This window comes from Entamoeba histolytica, genomic scaffold (genome assembly GCF_000208925.1).
Source record: "Entamoeba histolytica HM-1:IMSS scf_1104750517013 genomic scaffold, whole genome shotgun sequence".
NCBI classification, from domain to species: Eukaryota; Evosea; order Mastigamoebida; family Endamoebidae; genus Entamoeba; species Entamoeba histolytica.
Window position 1 is genome coordinate 1 of NW_001915036.1, and position 20161 is coordinate 20161.

Here is a 20161-nt window from a genome sequence, read left to right on the forward strand (position 1 = left end):
ATTGGAAAAGAATAAGATGGAATTATAAAATGATGAAATATGGAAAAAGACAACATCTAAATAAATCTAAAGAAGATGAATATCCAGATAATATCTCCACTATTAATTTCTGGAAATGAATCTATGAAACTAACACCAATATAGATTTCCTGAATATTAATTTATATGAAATATTAATTGAAAATCGAATTAATAATAGAATATCAATAATCACTCCAAATGAATTAGATTGTGCTATTAAATTTACTGCTAATTTGAAAGTAAAATGAAAATGATAAAATACAAGGATTTTTGATTAAATATTTAGAACAACCAAAGAAGTATTTATTAAAATTATTTAATGAATGGTTAAATAATCCTAATGAAATACCTCTTCATTTTATTCAAGGAAGAACAATATTAATATATAAGAAAGGAGATAAATTAGACCTACAGAATTACAGACCAATAATGTGCTTAAATTGTCTGTTAAAAGTGTATACATCAATATTAAAGATGAAAATAGAAAATCAATTGATGTTAAATCCAATTGAAATAAAACAACTATCATTAAATCAAATTTGATATAAGAAATATACATATCATCAAAAGAAGGATTATTATATAACACTATAATCAATCAATTATTAATAAAGAATAAATGGAAGTGGGTAGAAACATATTATGACGTCTCCAAAGCATATAATAGTATTAACCACCAATGGATTAAACAATGTTTAATTTATTTTAATATCCCACTTGTAGTAATTAATAGTATATTATACATATTAAATAATACATATCTTAACTTGTATTACAATCAAGAAAGTGATAGTATTATTAATGTAGAAAGAGGAATAATACAAGGTGACAGTTTATCTCCACTTTTATTTGTATTATCTATTGATATACTATATAAACAATTAGATAAACAAATAAACAAATTAAATATTAAAATGAGTTGAGAAGAAAAACAAGTCAAGTTAAACCACATATTATATATGGATGATTTAAAGATAATGACTAATAGTCTCATTGAAATGGAAAAAGCACACAAATTAACTAAAGAAATATTTAATGCAATAGGATTAAAAATTAATGTAGAAAAGAGTGGGATAATGAATAATATTAATAGTCAAATAAATGGTGAATTAGATGAACTACCAAGAATAACTAATGATAACCCTTATAAATATCTTATGACTGAAATATGAGATAAAGTAAATATTAATAAGTACTGTACAAGAATATTAAATGATGTATCTTCTATTTTATCATCATCAAATACTATGAAGTACAGCATTCTCAATACAATAAGAAAGATTAATAGTGATATAATCTCCAAATTAAGATATGGATTTAGTATTGTAAAATATAAACTAGAAGAATTGGAGAAGATAGATAAACAAATAAGAAAATCATTAATTCACCTCCAATTATACAGTAGAAATATCCCAAAAGTAGACTATATGTTAAAATGAATGAATTGGGAATAGGAATAATGTCAGCAAGAGATGAATGTGCTAAAGAATTACTAAGAATATACTTAAAATATAAGTGGAGATCAAACACAGGAATAGGAGAAATGATAGAAGCAATAAAAGAAAATCCAAATGGAATAATTAAAAGAATGAAGAAAGCATTTGGTAAGAAGATTAATTTTAATGAAATAATGAATGTAATAGAATTAAATGAAAGAAAGCATGATGTAAAGGAAATATTTGAATGGGTAAATAATGAATTAAATGATAGATATTTAAATGAATGGAAAGAAAAGAAATGTGGTGAATATATAAGATGTGCAAATGGCACTTTCAATGATAAGAAAATAACAGTAGCCACATGAAGGTGATTGAATATAAAAAGAAATGCATTCCTCCAAATAGTAAAAATGCAAGAAGGAGTAACTATGAAATGAAGTATTAAATCTAAAATACTCCAAAATGATGTTTTAAAATATTGTAAACATTGTCATAACACAATTGCATCTATTAGTCATATCTTGTTAGGATGTCCTGTAATGAAAAAGAATCAAATATCAAAACATGATTATGTTTGTAAACAAATATTTAAACAAATATTTAAACACATTTTAATGAATTTGATGCTATTGATTTTAATAATCATCATAAATGTATTAATAATGATAAAATGGTTATAACTTACAATAAAGATTTATTGGTTAATGACAATTCTTTCCATGCTAGAAGACCAGATATATATTAACAAAATATGAAAGAAAAGAAATGATATATTATAGATGTAGCTATATGTCAAGATAATAATTTAGAATTAAATTATATTCACAAAATAAATAAATACAAAGAATTACAAGAGAAATTAAGAAACAATAGAGAAATAATATATGTAGAAATAATACCTGTAATATTATCAATAAATTGATTAACACATAAAGAATCAGCAAGAAGAGTAAAATCACTGAAATTACAATTAGACTTTTCCAAAATCCTACGAACAATAATTATCAAAAATATGAAAGACTTAATGTTTTATACAGGAAACTCTGGCAGCACATTAGAATAAGAACAATATAATGCAAGCATGTTAGAAATTAACTCTATTACACCAATAGAGCATATTGAAGAAAGTGAAATAAACACTTCTCAATATTCATAAAATCCAATTGAGGATATATCTAATAATTGACCTTTTTTTTTGTCTTTTTATTGAATAATTGTTATTATTATTATTTATTCAATATGAGATTATTTCTTATTGAACAACAAATTTCTTCATTTTTCTTCATCTGGTATTTTGTTATAACAAATAATTTACTATTAATATAGTAAATTATTTGTTTTTTTTTATTAAATAATACTTTCACTTTTGTTAAAGAAAATTTCTATGCAAGGAATTGAAAAGAAGTAGAAACAAAAATTAATAAATATAAAATAATATAAAATAATATAAAATAATATAAAATAAGAAATATCTATCCAATAAGATTTGTTTTAACATAACAAAAATTGAACCACTCAGATTTGAATGAAGATTCTATGAGACGAAATAAAAATACAAAAAGTAGTTTTTATTTTCACAAAAAAAGAAGAAAAAGAACTACAAAAGAATGATTCACATCAGAGGATGACTGATGAACTTTCTCCATTATTCTTAATTAACAAAAATGAAAATAAAAAGAAAACAGTAAATAAAGAAGATATTGAGAATGGACAAAACCAAATTTCTAAAGCGATTTTTCAACAAAAACGAAAAGTATTATTTGGTCAAAAAATAGAAGAAGAAAAAAGAAAAGAAGAACAACGTACTAAGTTTCAATCAAATAATTTTGCAAGAAAACTTTGTGATGATGAGTTTATTAGTCATGATTTAAAAGTGAGTACATTTAAACGATCTCAATCAACTCAATCAACCCCTCAAAAAAGAGTCTATTCATCAAGAAGTCCTTGTTTAGTCGATTCAGTCTATTTTCAACAACAATCAATCAATTTAAAGATGAAACAATTAAAACAAAAAGAACAAAGTAAACAAATTTATTTAAATAGAGACGCAAATATTGGGACAACTGGTATTAAACAACCAATTAAAAGAACACCAGTCGATATTCAATCAACTCAATTTGAAGATACCATAGAGTCTATTGGATTAGAAGATTTAGAATGGGAAGAGCAACATACTTTAACAGAAGAAAGTTCTCCTATGAAAAGAAGAAGAAGTCCAATAGTCCCAATGTTTAAAAGTCAAATGAAAATAACAAAACTCCCTTTTACAAAATTTACACCTAAAACAACTGAATTTCAACCAATTGCACCAATGAGTTGGATTCTTGAAGGAAAAGAACCAACAAGAGAAGAGATATCTTCTAATATTGAACTTTATTCAGATATGACTACTTTTATTTCAAACAAAGATTTATGGAGGAAAAACAATTTATTAGATCATCTTTCATATTATGCTGATTCAGAAAGAATATCTGTATTAGCATGTACATGGAATGTTAATCAATGCGTTTTTAGTCGAGGAGAAATTGATAGACTAACAAGTGGAATTAAAAACAAACCAGATATTATTGTGATTGGGTTAGAAGAATTAGAAATGAGTTTTGATGCCATTATTACAGGAAAAAAATTTAGTGATAAATCAATTCAATGGGAAGCTTTAATACAAGAATCAATTAATAGAGGACAAAATACTTATATTGAATTAGGATATTATCAACTTTGTGGAGTTGTGTTATATGTATTTTTTGATGAAAGATTAAAAAATCATATTACAGATGTTGGATATGGTGATATAAGAGTTGGTGCTATGAGTGGAAAATTAGCAAATAAAGGAGGTGTTGCTTATAGAATGAGAATATATAACTCAACAATATGTTTTGTTGTAAGTCATCTTGCAGCTCATCAAAATTTTTGTGACAAGAGAAATGAAGATTGGAATGAGATAAGCAAAATGAAAATAAGATATTTTGATGTTGGTAGTGGTTGTAGAAAAGTAGTTGAACTTTTACAACATGATGTTGTTATTTGGATGGGAGACTTAAATTATCGTATTGATATGGATGATGTTGAAGTTAGAAAATGTATGAAAATGAAAAATTATCTTGAACTTATAAAACATGATCAATTATTATATTGTATGCAATCAAATAAAGTTTTTAATCATTTTTGTGAAGCAGCAATCAAATTTGCACCAACATTTAAGATTAAAATTGGTAAACAAGGAATGTATGAAGAGAATAGAATTCCATCTTGGTGTGACAGAGTATTATGGAAAACAGAAAATAGACATAATGTTGAAGTAAAAGAATATATGAGTCATGAATTATATTGTTCTGATCATAAACCAGTAACGTGTTTTATGAGTATAGATTTACAAAGAATTAACATTAAATTACAACAAACAGTAATAAATTATTTAGACAAAGTAGAAAAAATATATAGTAAAGTAGTTTGTCCAAAAATTATAATTGAACCTTCTATTATTACTATAGACCAAATTAAATTATTTGAAAAATATCAATTTAAAGTACAATTAAAAAACATTGGAAAGTTTGGAACATGTTATGAAATAGAAAATGGTGATGGAAGAATTTTTAAAGATGAATGGCTTTCAATTAAGAAATGTGAAGGATTTATAGATATTTTAGAAGGAAAGGATGTTGTTAGTATTGATTGTGAAATATGTATTGATGAAAAATATGTTTGGATGTATCAAGAACAAAATTCATTAATGAAAGTTATTAAAATAAAATTAGGTGAAGGAAATGAATTTATTACTTTTAGTATTGTTTTGAAAACTACACCAAATATCATTGGAATGAATTTAGAAACATTAAATAGACTTAATAAACCATTAATTTCTAATGATAAAATTCAAAAGAAATATCAACCAATTCCATTTTTTATTCCAAAAGAAATATATCGATTGATTGATTATATTATTCAACATTATGAACCTAATTGTTTTGTTAAAAAAGATCCGTGTAATTATCTTAAAGAACAACTTATTGAAGTTATTCAATGTTTAAATAAAGAAAAAGAATTTATTTCTGGACCTATTCAATTGTATTGTGATGCTTTATTATTAGTATTATCAGGACTTCATAAATGTGTTATTTTTTATTCTTTTACTGACTCTGACTTAGTTTTAAATGACCAAACTCTGTTACAAGTAGTTAATTTCATTATCCCAGACGAATATAACCATCTATTTGTATATTTAATCACTTTCTTAAAAAAACTGATTTGTCTTGGTGAAAATGAACTTCTTTTAATTTCTAGATTTACTCCTCCTATATTTCGGTGTTTTGATCCAAATAAGTTACTACCCTTTACTCACTTTCTTGAATATGTTCTTCATTCTCCTCTTTCTTTATTTTATCAATGACTAATGTATTATTATTTATTACAAACTTTTCTTTTTTTTTCTTTTATTCATCTTGAAATTATTTGATTTTATGACAACTACTAAACCTCATGTTCAATTACGGTTAGTTCGTCCTGAAGCTCTTAATCCTTCTCAACACTTATTTGCAGGAACAGCATCTTCATGGTTTGTTGAAGAGTGTTATTTATGTGCAGTTTTTAATTTTCCACATTGTCACTTTGTTTGTCGAACAGTCAAAAATTTAGAAATGGTTGCTCCTGTTAATGTTGGTGATGTATTATGTTATTCTGGTACTTGTGAAATTGGAAAAACTTCGATAATTGTTGATATGGTTGTTTCTCGTCAGAATGACAACAAGGTTGTAACCAAAGGACAAGTTGTCTTTGTCAATATCAATTCTGAAGGAAAAGCAACTCCACACAATATTGTTTTGCAATAATCAAATTGTCATTTTATTTTTTGACTTCTTTAATGTTTAAAATAAGGTAAAAAGATAGTAAAATAAATTATTTGTTTACGATTTAACCATAAAAACTAGAAAGATCTATGAAAGGAAAAAAGAAAAAATTACTTTTTTGAATATTTTTAGAAAAGAAAAAATTAATAAGAAACTTCAAAAATTTTTTTTTAAGTCTCAATGAGCGAAACAAGTGAAGACCATTCAACATTTTATGATTTTCCATTACAAAAAATAGTTATATCTATTGAATACCTTGTAATTGCAGTGTTATGTTTTATTCAAAGTCTGAGAATTGTTAAAAATCAGTTTGTCATTATTATTTTTTTTTTTTGTTATTTTTAAATAAAAAACGAAAGAGAAAAAAAAAGTATCTTATCACATAGTCATAAATGTTGTGGATTTCAAAACCTTCTTATCATATTTTTAATCTGTTGGTGTTTATTTAGAATATCAGATTTGATGATAAGATTCTTTCTGATATTATTTACTCACCAACCAGATGATTTTATTGACCAAACAACTTCTGTTGAATGGTTGATTTCTGAGTTTGTTCTATTTCTTTTTCAAATAAAACATAACACCTTATTTGTAAATAATTATTTATTGAATTAGCATTCCTAGTTTTGTAATGGTTGCTCTTCTTTCATTCTTCATTTATTATTATTTATTCCTTATTCATACTTCTCATTGGCAATATGCCAAATTAGTTTCAATTGTTATCATTATAACAATCAATCTCTTTCATATCTTTTCATTAATATCAATTGATATTTCATTAATGATAAAGCCAACTACAGCAGCAATTCATTTAACTTTTTGCTGTAGTTCATTTGTATATTTATTAGTTGTAGGAGGGTTATTGTATGTATCTGTTCGTATTTTTTTCATTAATCCACATGTTTTAGAACAATCTCATCCAAAACCATCAGCAATGGGAGTTTGTGGTTTAGTTATTTCTTTAGCAATCTCAACCCGTTTAATATATGATTTTTCAAGTGCTATTGTAGGTCAATCCATTCTGTCACTCCTTTGTTCAAACGAAAGTTCATTTTGTTCTGAACATTTTGGAATAGTTGTTTTCTTTTCTCAAATTATTGAGGTTGTTTTAATGTCATTATGGGAAATTGTTCCATTAACAGCATTAGTGATTTTATTCTGGAATATCCCTTCGAATAAGTCATATGACCCATTCCCTCACTTCCAATATCTTGTTGAAGAAACAGATGATTCATCATACGTTACATATGATGCAACTACTCCTTTGATTTAAAAACATCAATAAGTGTATTGTTTTTTTTTGTTTATTTTGAATATTATACTTGAATGATATTTAGTTTTACTGAATATTTTTAGTGAAATAATACTCAAAACAAAAAAAGTTATATAACATTTGTTTTTTTTTTTTCACTATCTTTCTTGGTATTACAATAAATTTACACCGTGACTTTCTAACTCTTTAAATATTATAAAAGAAGAAACAAGAAAAATTATAAGATTATAGAGATTCTAAATAAATACTTAAAAGATTAAATATTGTCTAAAAACTATTTGTTATAATTTAGTTAAAATATATTCTAATAGAATGAGAAATGTTATAATTAAACAAATCAACTCATTAACATTGAGATAAGTTATTTTTAAATAAATAAACAAATTTTATTATCCATTTATAAAATCAATAGGCATTATTTTTATATTTATAATACTCATTCTCCTTTTCTCATAATAAAATAAAATATAACTAATTCAATTCACATATTATAATGCTTTAAATAATTCAATTTAAATTAAAATATTCATAATTCATTGAATTAGATGAATATTTTTGGGTTTTGAGAATCAAAAAACAAATACTATTTGTATAGTTTGAAAACTATTAACTTTAATTAAAACAACTTATATATTTATAGAATTATTCTATTTGAACAATTGATTAGAATGATCTATTTTGTTTTAATAAATAAAAATTTCAAAATAAAAAATTATAATAAAAATATATTATTAAAAAACTACTTTTTATATTAAAAGAAAAATCAAAACTTTTGATTTTCACTTCAAATTATTATTAATTTCATTATTCACATCATTCTTAATTTAAACGATACGTTATCTAAAAATCGTATTATTATAATATTTGCTATTTCATTTACGTGTATAATATATATCAAATAAACACTCTCCTTCCAAAACTTAATCAATTACCTCAAAACTCTTTTGGGAATAGTTGTGTTAGAACAAGTTATTAAAACACAGAAAAAATCATGGTTTTATTGAGTAAAATATATTGGAAAAGTTGCAAGACTTGTTATTTATTGGCATTTGATGAAATAGTTCCATACTATAGAAAATATTGCATTCCTTCCAGAGTTGAGAAACGAAAAAGAAGAATAACAGATAATTGAACATTTATTCAAAACATTTGGTAGTTTGTGTGTTTTTGAAGTTGAATCAACTGAAGATGAGACTCATCATCTATTAAGAAAATGGTATATTCAAAATGGTTTTTGGTTACAGACAAAAATTATAGACAACAATCATACTCATTAAAGGAACATTCAATCCCTTTATGAACTATGGCAACACACAGCTTTTCAAACAGGTTCTGTTAACCTTTATTTTTGTACTCAAACATAGGTATATGAGTCTTATTATTGTTTGAATAATTTCTAGTTTTATTTTGTTTATATTAATTTTTAAGTGATTTCTTAATGGAAGTATTCAATTGTTTTATAAAAGCTAATAAATGGTTGAACTCTTATGAAAAGACGTCTACAAAGCAGAGAGTTCTAATGCATGTTGTTTAGCAGATTCTTTCATATTTTTTCTCATTTCCTTTTCAAGCTTTTTTTGTCGTGCTTTTGCTTTGTTACACAATATATCGGTAAAGCAATCAACAAATCTACATGTCATTGTACAAACCATACAAACACTTACAACAACTAACACAGAAAAGATGATGAAAATAAGCAATGATTTTGTAGGCATTAATAAATCAAGAAATGAATCAAATGTAAATGTCCCACGTTTTAATGTCCCTATCATACATTCTTTAGTTTCTCTATTACAGTCATACTGACATTTCTTACAAATACATTCTTCTTTTGATTGAATTATGGAATATTCTGCTTTTAATGTTATTGGTGATTCTATGTATATTTCATGAGTTGTTTTATATACTTTAATCTCTTCATATAACCGTTCTGTATGGAAAATTTGTATTGTTTCATTATCTTGTAATTGAATAGGATATAAGTGCTTTCCTTTATTAATGACAAATTGATGTATTTCCATTGCATTGCAAACAATAAATAAAAGACTAACACTAATAAACCAAGTCATTATACTTGTTATTCAGATGATTCTTAAAACAAAACTCGTGTCAAATTCTCTTTACTATTTCATAGTATTTATTTCTTCTATTAAACTATACTTCAATAAAACAAAAATTGAACATTAAATAATTTTTTGTTGTTTAAATTAGAATGAAAAAAAAAATTTTAAACGTTTTATTTATATGATATGTTTGGTAGTTATAATTTTCTTGCTATCATTTACTATTGAATTCCTTCTTATTAAATTACCAATCATTTTATTTCATTTAACATAAGTATGTTAATTATTCTTTCTTTATGGATTGATTTAAATTGATTAAAGCATTTGTTGAATAACAAAAAATATTCAGAAATTAAAAAACTTATTACGTAATTTTCAAAAGTACAAATGACTGTTTTTGATAAAATTCTCTGGTACAAATAAAATGTATTCCATTTCACAACAACATATTTGTTAAGAGAAAACTAATAGTTTTAAACAAACAGAGTGATATTCCAAATACTCAAAAAGCAATTGGTTCAACAAGGTGAATTTTCTTATTTTCTTTACAAAAACAAATAACACATTCAAATATGAACAATTAGTTACTTGACTCAATAAATATTTATTTATATTTTTATTTCTTTGATACATAGTAAAAAGAAGAAACTTCAACACAAACAACTGCAATTTATTTTATTTTTTTAAGAAAGTGAAAATAGAAACAAAAATTACATTAAAAATTTGGTAATAAAGTGTTAAATAGAATGTTCATTTATTCTTCCTAGCTCAGTGGAGATTAATCACATCCCTTCACTGCTTATTAAACAAAAAGTAATCTCTTTGTTTAACTTATCTTTTAGGTTTGTCAAGGAGTATGAGAAAATCATTTCTTTGTTTTATTTCTTCTTATTAAAGTCTTCTCAAACCTTTTCTGCTTATTCTTTCTTTTTAATCATTTGTTTGTTTTCTGCCTTAATTTTAAATAATTTCATTTTCATTTTTATGTTATGAAAGAGAAAAGAGAGTGTTTTATTATCACTATATTATTATGTTTAATTTTCTTTTAGTCTTAACAACACTTTAGTAGGTTCTTTTTGATTGAATAATACCAACTCCATACATTTCTTAATTTTTTTATTAATGAACACCAATTCTTATATTACAATAAGTAATATTCCACCATAATAAATTGATACACAATTTGCAATATTAACTAATTTCTTTCTAATTCAAATACACTATCATAACAAGATAATAACTGAGGGGATTAAAACATGAATTTGTACTAGGGTTTATGTGTGATGTTTCAGATATGCTACATTCAATATAAAATTAAATTAAGAAATAATAGTACAATTAATAATAATAGTACCTCAACTATTCACAGTCTAACCCATTATGTCTTATTAACAATGGATTTAATATCTCATTTAGAGTATAATACAATGTTTTTCTTTTTTTTGTTCAAATATGGCCAATTCGTATATGCCATTGAAGACTTCAAGAATACCCTCTTTAGTTTTTGCAGAAGTTTCAGCAACTAACTTACAGCGAGTCCTTCTCTTAACATTATAACCATCTTCTTTAGTTAATAAGTTATTGTGATCAATTAATGGACTATGGTTAATTGAATTATCTCTCAAATCACTTTTAGTACCAACGAGGATGATAGAAGCATCATGTTTGAAGCTATAAATTTCTGGAATCCAAACATTTTCAGCCTTTTGAAGAGATATAGGGTCGTCTATTGCATAACATACAATAAAGAAATCTGCATTGTTGTATAAAGTTTTTCTTAATGGCTTATTTACTTCCCCATTAAAACCAGAGCTATCCACAAATGAAACCAAATATTGGCGTGATTTATAGAGAATAAGAGTTGGTTGTTCATCATAAGAAGTTGCTGTAAATTCATCTAAAAACTCATTTTTAATATATGCAAATAATAAGGATGTCTTTCCACACTGAGGTTCTCCAACAACTACAATATTTAAATAGTAATATACTGATGTGGATACTGACATTAAAATATGAATTTAAAGATAACTTTTTTCAAATTATTTTAAACTGATAATATAAATAAGTAGAATATTCAAATATAATAAAATTGCAGTAATACTTTGAAAGACATGAAGTATTATTATTTTTTTTTATAAAAATGTTGTTAAAAAAAATAGTTGATGCTTCAATTATTTATTACAAGTCATATGATTGGCTATTTTTGTTCATTTTCATGTTTAATCTATTTTCTTTCCCTCTTACATAATAAAGCCATTTATTGAATTATTTTTTTTTTAAGCAGATGATAATGAAGAGATAATAAATTTGTTATATATTTATAACCTAATAGGTTATTAATAACTTCAAATAACATTAAAAAATGTCATTCTTTTCTTCTTATTTCTTCTTTTTTCACTCATGCCTGACTTTTATTTCTATTTTAATAAAAATCATTTCTTTATTCTTATTTTATGATGAATGAAAGATCGAAGGTGGCACGTCTGAAACACCACATAAACCCTAGTACAAATTCAAACTTCGACTCTCCCAGTTATTATCTGGTTATGATGGTGTATTTGAATCAGGAATGTATTAGGGAATGCTGCAAAGGGTAGAGCAAGAGAATACAGTAGAATATTACATGATGCAATATAAGAATATACTGAAGTGTGGGTAAGACTAAAAGAAGATTAGTCAAAGTAATGTAGTAGTCATAAAATGATTCCTTCTCCCATTCATAAAATAAGAAAAATGAAATTCCTGAAAATTAAGGCAGAAAACAAACAAAGGCTTAAAAAGAAGAATAAGTGAAGAAGTTTGAAAAACCTTAATAAGAAGAAATAAAAGAAAGAAGTTGTTTCCTCATTTTGCAAGACAAACCTAAATGATAGGTTCAACAAAGAGATTACTCTTTTTTAAACAGCGAAGGGATGGGATTAATCTCCTCTAAACTAGGAAGAATAAATGAAAAATCTATTAATACTTAATTAATTACTTTTTATTTTATGAATGAGTATTTCATTATCATTATATCATTATATTATTCTATATAATTTGATTTATTATTAACATTATTTATATCATTTTCTTTTGTTCTATTTCTTTCATAATATCTTACTTCATTCTTTGTATTATTATTTCTTATTCAAATAAATCATCATCAGATAATACCAAAAAAAACTAAAATGTTAGATTATATTCATTTTAATGTTTATGTGATGTTTCTGATATTCAATCTTCAAGAAAGTGAACAAAAGGAAAAAGAATTGAAAGAAATAATGCAAAGTTATAATTTATATTACTCGTTACTTTGTTTATTAATTTATTCCTTCAAAAATAACAAACACTGAAATTGATGAAATTAAAAAGGGAATAAACAATAGAATTAAAGTAAATTATCTGAAATTGTTATAACAAAGTATTATTAAGTGTAAATGTTCATTTGTTGAATAGAAATAATATATATTTTTAATTAATCAATCTTTTTGTATAAAAGAAAGAGGTTTTTCATGTCAATTATAAATTAATTGCTTTTTATTTATAATACATAATGAAGAATAAAGTTAATAAAATAAAGCAACATCGTCTAAAAGAATTTCTCCTGTAAAATATAAAGTAAAACTGGTAATTACTTGATTTGGTAATGGAAAGGAGAAAGAATATGTTTGAACAAAAAACATTTCACAAATTTCTCCATTATTTTCTATTTCAGATATTTTAGTATATGTGAAAGATGGTAAAGTAAATGTTGAATTTGATAGACATGTTACTTTAATTGATTGTTCATATATTTTAGAAGTGTCTTGTTCTTCTTTATTAATTATTCCATTATTTTTAAAAAATGAGAATTTAATTCCACTGCAATTTACTGGTTTATTCATTACAAATTTTAAAGCACATTTCATTCCTGAATTACAAACATATAATTGATGTAATGACTGATACATATTTTGATATAATTTACCACTATATGTAGAATTACTTTCTATTGAAATATCAAACGTTGTCCCATTTACATAAAGAAGTATTTCTTTATTTGATTCAAAAGTACTATAATATCCACTTTCTATTGGAATAATTGATTTTCCATTTTTAAAATCCATAAGTAAAGGTAAATTATCACATTTATTATCCATACTACATAAAAAATGACTTATAACATAATTATTAACTAAACATCGAAGTTCATTTTCTTTTAATAAATAAGAGTTGTTTTTAAGAATATAATCAACTAATATATCACTTTGTGCTTGTTGATATTTCATATTAAAATAATCCCCAATACCTTTTTCAATGATTAAACTACCACTATACTTAAATAAAATATTATCATCTCTATCTGTTTTATTAAAATAATTATATGAAGATAATAAAGGAGGGTCATATGGTGATAATTCAGGGAATGTTTCTATAAAATATGAATTCATTCCAACCATAGGATTTTCGACTGGAATATCTTTACAATTTAATACAAAAATACTTTCAATACTAAATTGGTTTAAATTCTCTTTTTCAATAAAATCAATTTCACCAATTCTTAATTTATTAATAATTCTCATAGCAACTCCTCCACCTTCTCTATCACCAATTATTCCAATATTTTCAAAATTTAATTTTTGTCCAAAAAATTGGTTTAGTCGTTTAAATAAATAGTTGATTGTTTGAATAGTTAAAACAACACGTGCATTTAAATATCCTTCTTTAACACTCATTCCATTCTTTGGTAAAATTGAATTTCCATTTTCATCTTTATCAAGAAATCCTTGATCAAGACAAATACTAACTATTCCATTCTCAGCTAAACTTTCTTGAAGATAAATATATCCCATATCTGAATCAATTAAATTCCCCATTTCACTTCCAAGAATTATAACAACACTTTTTGTTTCATTAGAGGTTTTAATATTTGTTGGATAATAAACAATACCATTCATTGGAATAGCAGAGCTAGTCATTCTATAATAATCTTGTGTTGTTGAACTTACATCAAACAATGAAGACATATTAATTGTTGGTGTTTTAATTGATGGTTGAGCATATTCTTGTCTTAAATAACTTGAATCACCAATACCAAAAGTTAGTTGAGAAATATGTTTTTCAAATTCACAATAACTAATAACTTCATTAATATAACTAGTATTTACAGTATCAAAACTACTTAGAAAAGAAAGGTTGTATGTATATTTTAATTTATAAAACATATTACTTAATGATAAGTTAAAAGAAACTAAAATAATTATAATACAAAAGATTAGTACTAATAATGATATTATATGATTCTTTACTTTTTTTAATTCTGAAAAAATAAAGGAACTAAAAGATACTTTTTGATGTATGAAAATATAAATATACCACCCTATTTCAATAGTACAAAATAATAGTATTGTTATTATCAAACTTCCCATTATAAGAAACCAAATACATGCCATAGATTTTTGTTGAAGAACTACAACCGAATTACAAAATGGAATTGTTATAATTGATAATAATAATATTGAAATTATTATTTCTTCTTTAAATCCACCTTTTATATAACCATAACTAACTTGAAGAATAAAGAATATAGCCATTAAAATAACTTTCCAAAGAAAGAATAATGTCAAAGAAATATTAATAATGCAAACAACTGAATAAACTAAAACTTGTGTATATATTATATTGAATGATACAGTAGCTTGTTGATAAAGAAACATCTCAATAACTACAATAATAAATCCACAAATAATTAACATTAATGAAAAGGTTTTAATATATCCTTCATATTTATCACAAAATAACCTAAATAAATGATTTAATTGATTAATTGGTGAACTATTTTCTTTATTATGAACGTCAATTGTAATACAATATTTTTCAATAATCTTTTCAATGTTTGGGAGTTTAAATATTATTGAACTATTATCATAGTTTATATATATTATGTCACATATTTTTTTTATTATTTGATTCGATTTTAAACATGACTGAATAAAAGAAAGCCTTAATACAAATTTAATTCCACTATACCCAAGAAAAACTATTCCTTCTATTATCCCAACTACTAATACCCATAAATGTCCTTTTAATTCTTTATGTAATAATATAATACAAAATGTATTACTTATCAGGCATATCCCAGCAAGAATAGTAACAGACAATTGTTTGTACCATCCTCGGTGTGACTCTATTGGTTGTTCTTCTTGAAAAAATAAAACCTCATTTTTTTCATTTGTTGTAATATCCTCACTCATCAATAATTCTGATTTTTTAATTCAAGTTCTTTTTTCTTTGAATCATCAAACAATTCTTAACTTTTATTTTTATTTCTTGTAATATAATTCTCAATCACAAAAATGAATAAATTTTGATATTTCATTTCTTAATTAAATACTATTCTTTACTATTCCTTTCTACAACATAATCATTCAAATACTTAACTTTACTCATTGAAAACATTTAAAAGAATTTAAGACTTTCATAAAAAAAACATTACATTGTTGGTATATGACAAATTAAAACACTATTAACAAACTTGTATTATAAGAATAGTTATATAACTTTTTAATTACTGAATTAATCCTAAAAGAAAGAATTGATAATTTTTCTTTTCTTCATTTAAAAAGAAAAATCTCCACTAACAGTTTAATTCAAAAAAAAAATAAATTAGTAAAAAAAAATAAATGAACTAATATTTATCCTTAGTTTATTATCCATTGAAATTAGCATTTGTGGCATTATCATCTTTAGCTGTGAATTGTGGGTTATTCACAGTATTATCAACAGTATTCTTTCTTGCAGAAATAACAATATCAACAGTTTGCTTAATTCCAATAGCAATAATTACCATAACAACAACAATTACTGCAACAACAACTGCAACAGTGGTACCAGCAGCAATAGCAGCTGTATTATCAACGTCTTGCCATAACAAACAAACAGCATCTTTATCAACCAATTCATCATTGATCTTACAATTACCACATGCATCTAATGAGAATCTATGATCTGCATAATCAGAGTACATTGTTAAAATCCACCCACTTTCAGATTGTAATGAACATTCACAATAGAAACAATTCTTAGCTGCTTTAGACATATTAGGGAATTGAATATCAATATCACATTGAACAAAATTAGTTTCAATTTCTCCTGTTTCTTTGTCACAATAAGCGTCTTGACATTTATTCTTATAGAGCAATGCTTTTTCATGTCCATCAATATTACTTGTCCATTTATGTGTTATCACTCCTTCAGTGATAGTTTCAACACAGGTATAATTATAACATTTATCAGTACAATCCCTATCATTAGATGGCTCATCACTACATTTTGTAAATTCCTTCTTGATACAATATCCTGTACTTGTATCACATTTACCTGTTAATGAAGCACACCCAACATCAGCAGTATTTGATGAACAAATAGAATCATCATACACACCACTACATTTTGGAATACTTCCAGAAGCATCACAATTAGTTTTCATACAAATAACTTCTCCAGGTTTACTAGGAGGAAGTGATGGACAAATAGTGACATTAGTTGGTTCACAAAGTTGGGATGTTCCAGTCTTTACTTGAATGAAACAATTATTAGTTGGATTACAATCTCCTTCATATTTACAATCCCCATCTGAACAAGTCATCTGATAAATATTTCCAGATGCATCTACTTGATTTGGACATTTATCAACAAGAGTAGACTCTTTATCCATTCCACTACAATACTTACATAAACTTTTTACCTTTTCTTCGTTTGAATTCCATTCACATTTATATTCATCAAATGTTGTGCCAATAATTAATTTGTAATCAAGAACATCAAGACATTTACTAGGGAAATTCTCATGTTTAGTACAATCAAATTCATCATCAATATGACAACTTCCATCACGACATACATATGGAATACCATTTATATTCTTTTTATTAGTACAATCCATTTTAATAAGTTTAGCTGGGTCAACAAGAATATTATCATATGAACAATACATACACTGACTATCTAAAATAACTTTTGATCCATCTTTTACAATAACTTTACATTCTCCATTTGCATATTCCCATTCATAATATTGTTCACAATCACTTAATCTATCTTTGAAAAGATCTTTACAATCATATTCATCTGGTGCTTGACATTCTCCATCTTTACAAACAAATGGAATTCCTTGTGATGTAGTCAAACCTTCACATTTATTAACAATTTCATTTCCATCACAAATTTTACATTCTTGAATTGCTTTATCTGTAGTTACAAGTATACATTCTCTATTTCCACTACATACATAATTAGCATATCCATCACATTTTTCAGGTACTTTTTCTTTACATACATATTCCTCTTGGTCTACAACATATTGAGTCGTTCCATTAGCAGTATATTCTTTACAGACTTTTTTGTAACAACCTTCCCAAACAATATCATGTCCTTTAAGCTCTTCACAATTATCAACATTAATACATTTTGGATCCCCATCTGTATAATCACAAACTTCGCCATTAGTACATCCATTACTAGTATCACATTTACATTGATATGATGTAGATGCATCACATCGACAATTTCCATTAACTTTCCCACACACTTTCATTCCAGAACTACATCCAACTAAATTCATAACACAATTTCCAGTTTCACTATCACATGTAGCTTCATAACATGGATTTTCTTCATATGGAGATACTTTAATACATTTCTTTTCTTGAACCATACATGTTCCAGCAGAACAATAATATTCTTCACACTTACTTGATAATTTAGGACAATAGCTAGATGATTGTAATGTATTTGGAATACATTCTCCATTTGTTCTATCACATGAATAAGTTCTACAAACAAATTTTTCTACTCCAGATTCAATAATTGAAGATGGCTTAATATCATCAGTACAATTACTTCTAAAAGCACAGTTGTTTCCTGAACAATAAGGCTCTAAACATTTAACTGTTGAAACACATTTATTTTGTTCAATAGTACATCCAATATCTTCAACACATTTAGCTACACCTAAACAACTTTCTGTTGTACATTTTCTTTTTTCAATTTTATGATCAGCACTTGGATAATAAACACATTCTCCATTTTCAGTATTACATGTTGTATAATAACATTCACTATGACAACACATTGGACATGTACAACGAGCCCCACCATCACAAAATCCTTTACAAGTTTTTCTATCACATAATTCAGTATTATTTGCCATAATAGTATTATATAATTGTGGAAGAGAAGTGCTTAATGATGAAACAGATGATTTAAAGTAATGTTCCCCTTTATTAACTAATTCTTCAAGTTGATATTCTTCTTCAATTGATGAGTCTAAATTAAATACATAAAATGTAGTATTATGACTATAAAGAGTATTTAACATATTAGAAGCTTTTCCTGCATATTTACTGATATAAACAATATTCTTTCCTGCTTTTGAAGACATTTGGTTATATACAGTTTCTATAGCTTTTGTTTCATTTCCTTTTCTCATAACAGTAATTCCATTTAATACATTTTTAATATTATCCTTTGTTACTAATGAATCTGAATGATATGGATTTTGAGAGTTAATATAATAAGCGAATGAAGTATCATTTGGGAATAAATCAATCAAATAATTAACAATTGAACTAAATATATTTCTTAATGTATTAGTCATATCTAAATTAACAACAATACCAACCGCCATATTATTTGTTGGTGGTAAAACAGTAGAAGCATGACATTTAGTAATATTATTATTTTTATAGTCAGTGATAAAATTATCAGAAAATTCTGAACTACTTCTAAATGTAATAACTTTACCTCCAATATATTCAAATCTACATGGTGACATTCCTTCTGCATATTTATTTGTTACATCATATGTTTTTTCAAGAAAATATGCAGCTGTTAATGGTGGTTTAGCAGCATATTTATAACAAGTTAATCCATTAATTGAAACAACTGGTAATTTAGAAGTATCTGATGGAATACGAGACCAATCCAATTGATATTCTCTAATAGGATATCCCATTTTCTTTCTACACATATTTTCTTCTTTTGTATCACTTTTATCACGGTCATAATCTTGATTAAATATCATTTCAGTAAAATATTTACTTTGGTCTTTAGTAGGAAAATTACTATCAATAGTTGTCCATTCTAAATTTCTCCATGGTTGCATTGTTAAATAATAAAATACACTATACTTTTTATTTACACTTCTTGACCATGAAGCTGCATTTTTACCCATTCCCATTCTTCCTTTATCTTGGATATCTACAGTTCCAGAAAACTCATTTAAATTAATTCCTAAAGCAATTGAAGCATAAAATAATACCAAAATTATCATTTCACTTTCTTTATTTGAAATTTCTAAGTTCACTTCATATTATTTTTTCTTTTTTCCTTCCTTTCTGATTTTTGAAAAGGTCAACTTTCTTCGGAAATTTCTTTTATTTCTTTTTTTCTATTTTCTTTAATTTCTTTTCTATTCTTTTTCTTTTCCTCATTTCATCTCTGACTTTTCTTTAAGTTACTATTTTTATCTTTTCTTTTATTCTCATCAGATTGTATTATTAT

At 24.9% G+C, this 20161-nt stretch overlaps 7 protein-coding genes across 7 annotated transcripts, besides 4 other annotated features; 3 read left to right on the top strand and 4 right to left on the bottom strand.

The window, feature by feature from the left end:
* Window positions 1–2657: a repeat region.
* Window positions 2658–3084: 427 nt separating this feature from the next.
* Window positions 3085–5847, top strand: EHI_046590 (inositol polyphosphate-5-phosphatase, putative; the record flags this gene model as incomplete). The annotated part of the gene is made up of 1 exon (XM_645448.1): window positions 3085–5847. One exon carries the CDS (start codon window positions 3085–3087, stop codon window positions 5845–5847), a length of 2763 nt encoding a protein of 920 aa, XP_650540.1.
* Window positions 5848–5917: 70 nt separating this feature from the next.
* On the top strand, window positions 5918–6286 carry EHI_046600 (acyl-CoA hydrolase, putative; the record flags this gene model as incomplete). The annotated part of the gene is made up of 1 exon (XM_645447.1): window positions 5918–6286. The coding sequence occupies one exon, from the start codon at window positions 5918–5920 to the stop codon at window positions 6284–6286; it is 369 nt and encodes a 122-aa protein (XP_650539.1).
* Window positions 6287–6484: 198 nt separating this feature from the next.
* EHI_046610 (uncharacterized protein) lies at window positions 6485–7577 on the top strand (the record flags this gene model as incomplete). Its single annotated transcript, XM_645446.1, has 3 exons — window positions 6485–6612; window positions 6691–6852; window positions 6920–7577. 3 exons carry the CDS (start codon window positions 6485–6487, stop codon window positions 7575–7577), a joined length of 948 nt encoding a protein of 315 aa, XP_650538.1.
* Window positions 7578–9008: 1431 nt separating this feature from the next.
* On the bottom strand, window positions 9009–9646 carry EHI_046620 (uncharacterized protein; the record flags this gene model as incomplete). Its single annotated transcript, XM_645445.2, has 1 exon — window positions 9009–9646. One exon carries the CDS (start codon window positions 9644–9646, stop codon window positions 9077–9079), a length of 570 nt encoding a protein of 189 aa, XP_650537.1. The 3' UTR covers window positions 9009–9076.
* A 710-nt stretch (window positions 9647–10356) lies between these two features.
* Window positions 10357–10694: a repeat region.
* A 78-nt stretch (window positions 10695–10772) lies between these two features.
* Window positions 10773–10941: a repeat region.
* Window positions 10942–11052: 111 nt separating this feature from the next.
* Window positions 11053–11646, bottom strand: EHI_046630 (Rho family GTPase; the record flags this gene model as incomplete). The annotated part of the gene is made up of 1 exon (XM_645444.1): window positions 11053–11646. The coding sequence occupies one exon, from the start codon at window positions 11644–11646 to the stop codon at window positions 11053–11055; it is 594 nt and encodes a 197-aa protein (XP_650536.1).
* A 462-nt stretch (window positions 11647–12108) lies between these two features.
* Window positions 12109–12624: a repeat region.
* A 561-nt stretch (window positions 12625–13185) lies between these two features.
* EHI_046640 (uncharacterized protein) lies at window positions 13186–15852 on the bottom strand (the record flags this gene model as incomplete). The annotated part of the gene is made up of 1 exon (XM_645443.1): window positions 13186–15852. One exon carries the CDS (start codon window positions 15850–15852, stop codon window positions 13186–13188), a length of 2667 nt encoding a protein of 888 aa, XP_650535.1.
* Window positions 15853–16307: 455 nt separating this feature from the next.
* EHI_046650 (Gal/GalNAc lectin heavy subunit, putative) lies at window positions 16308–19931 on the bottom strand (the record flags this gene model as incomplete). Its single annotated transcript, XM_645442.1, has 1 exon — window positions 16308–19931. One exon carries the CDS (start codon window positions 19929–19931, stop codon window positions 16308–16310), a length of 3624 nt encoding a protein of 1207 aa, XP_650534.1.
* Window positions 19932–20161: the final 230 nt, after the last annotated feature.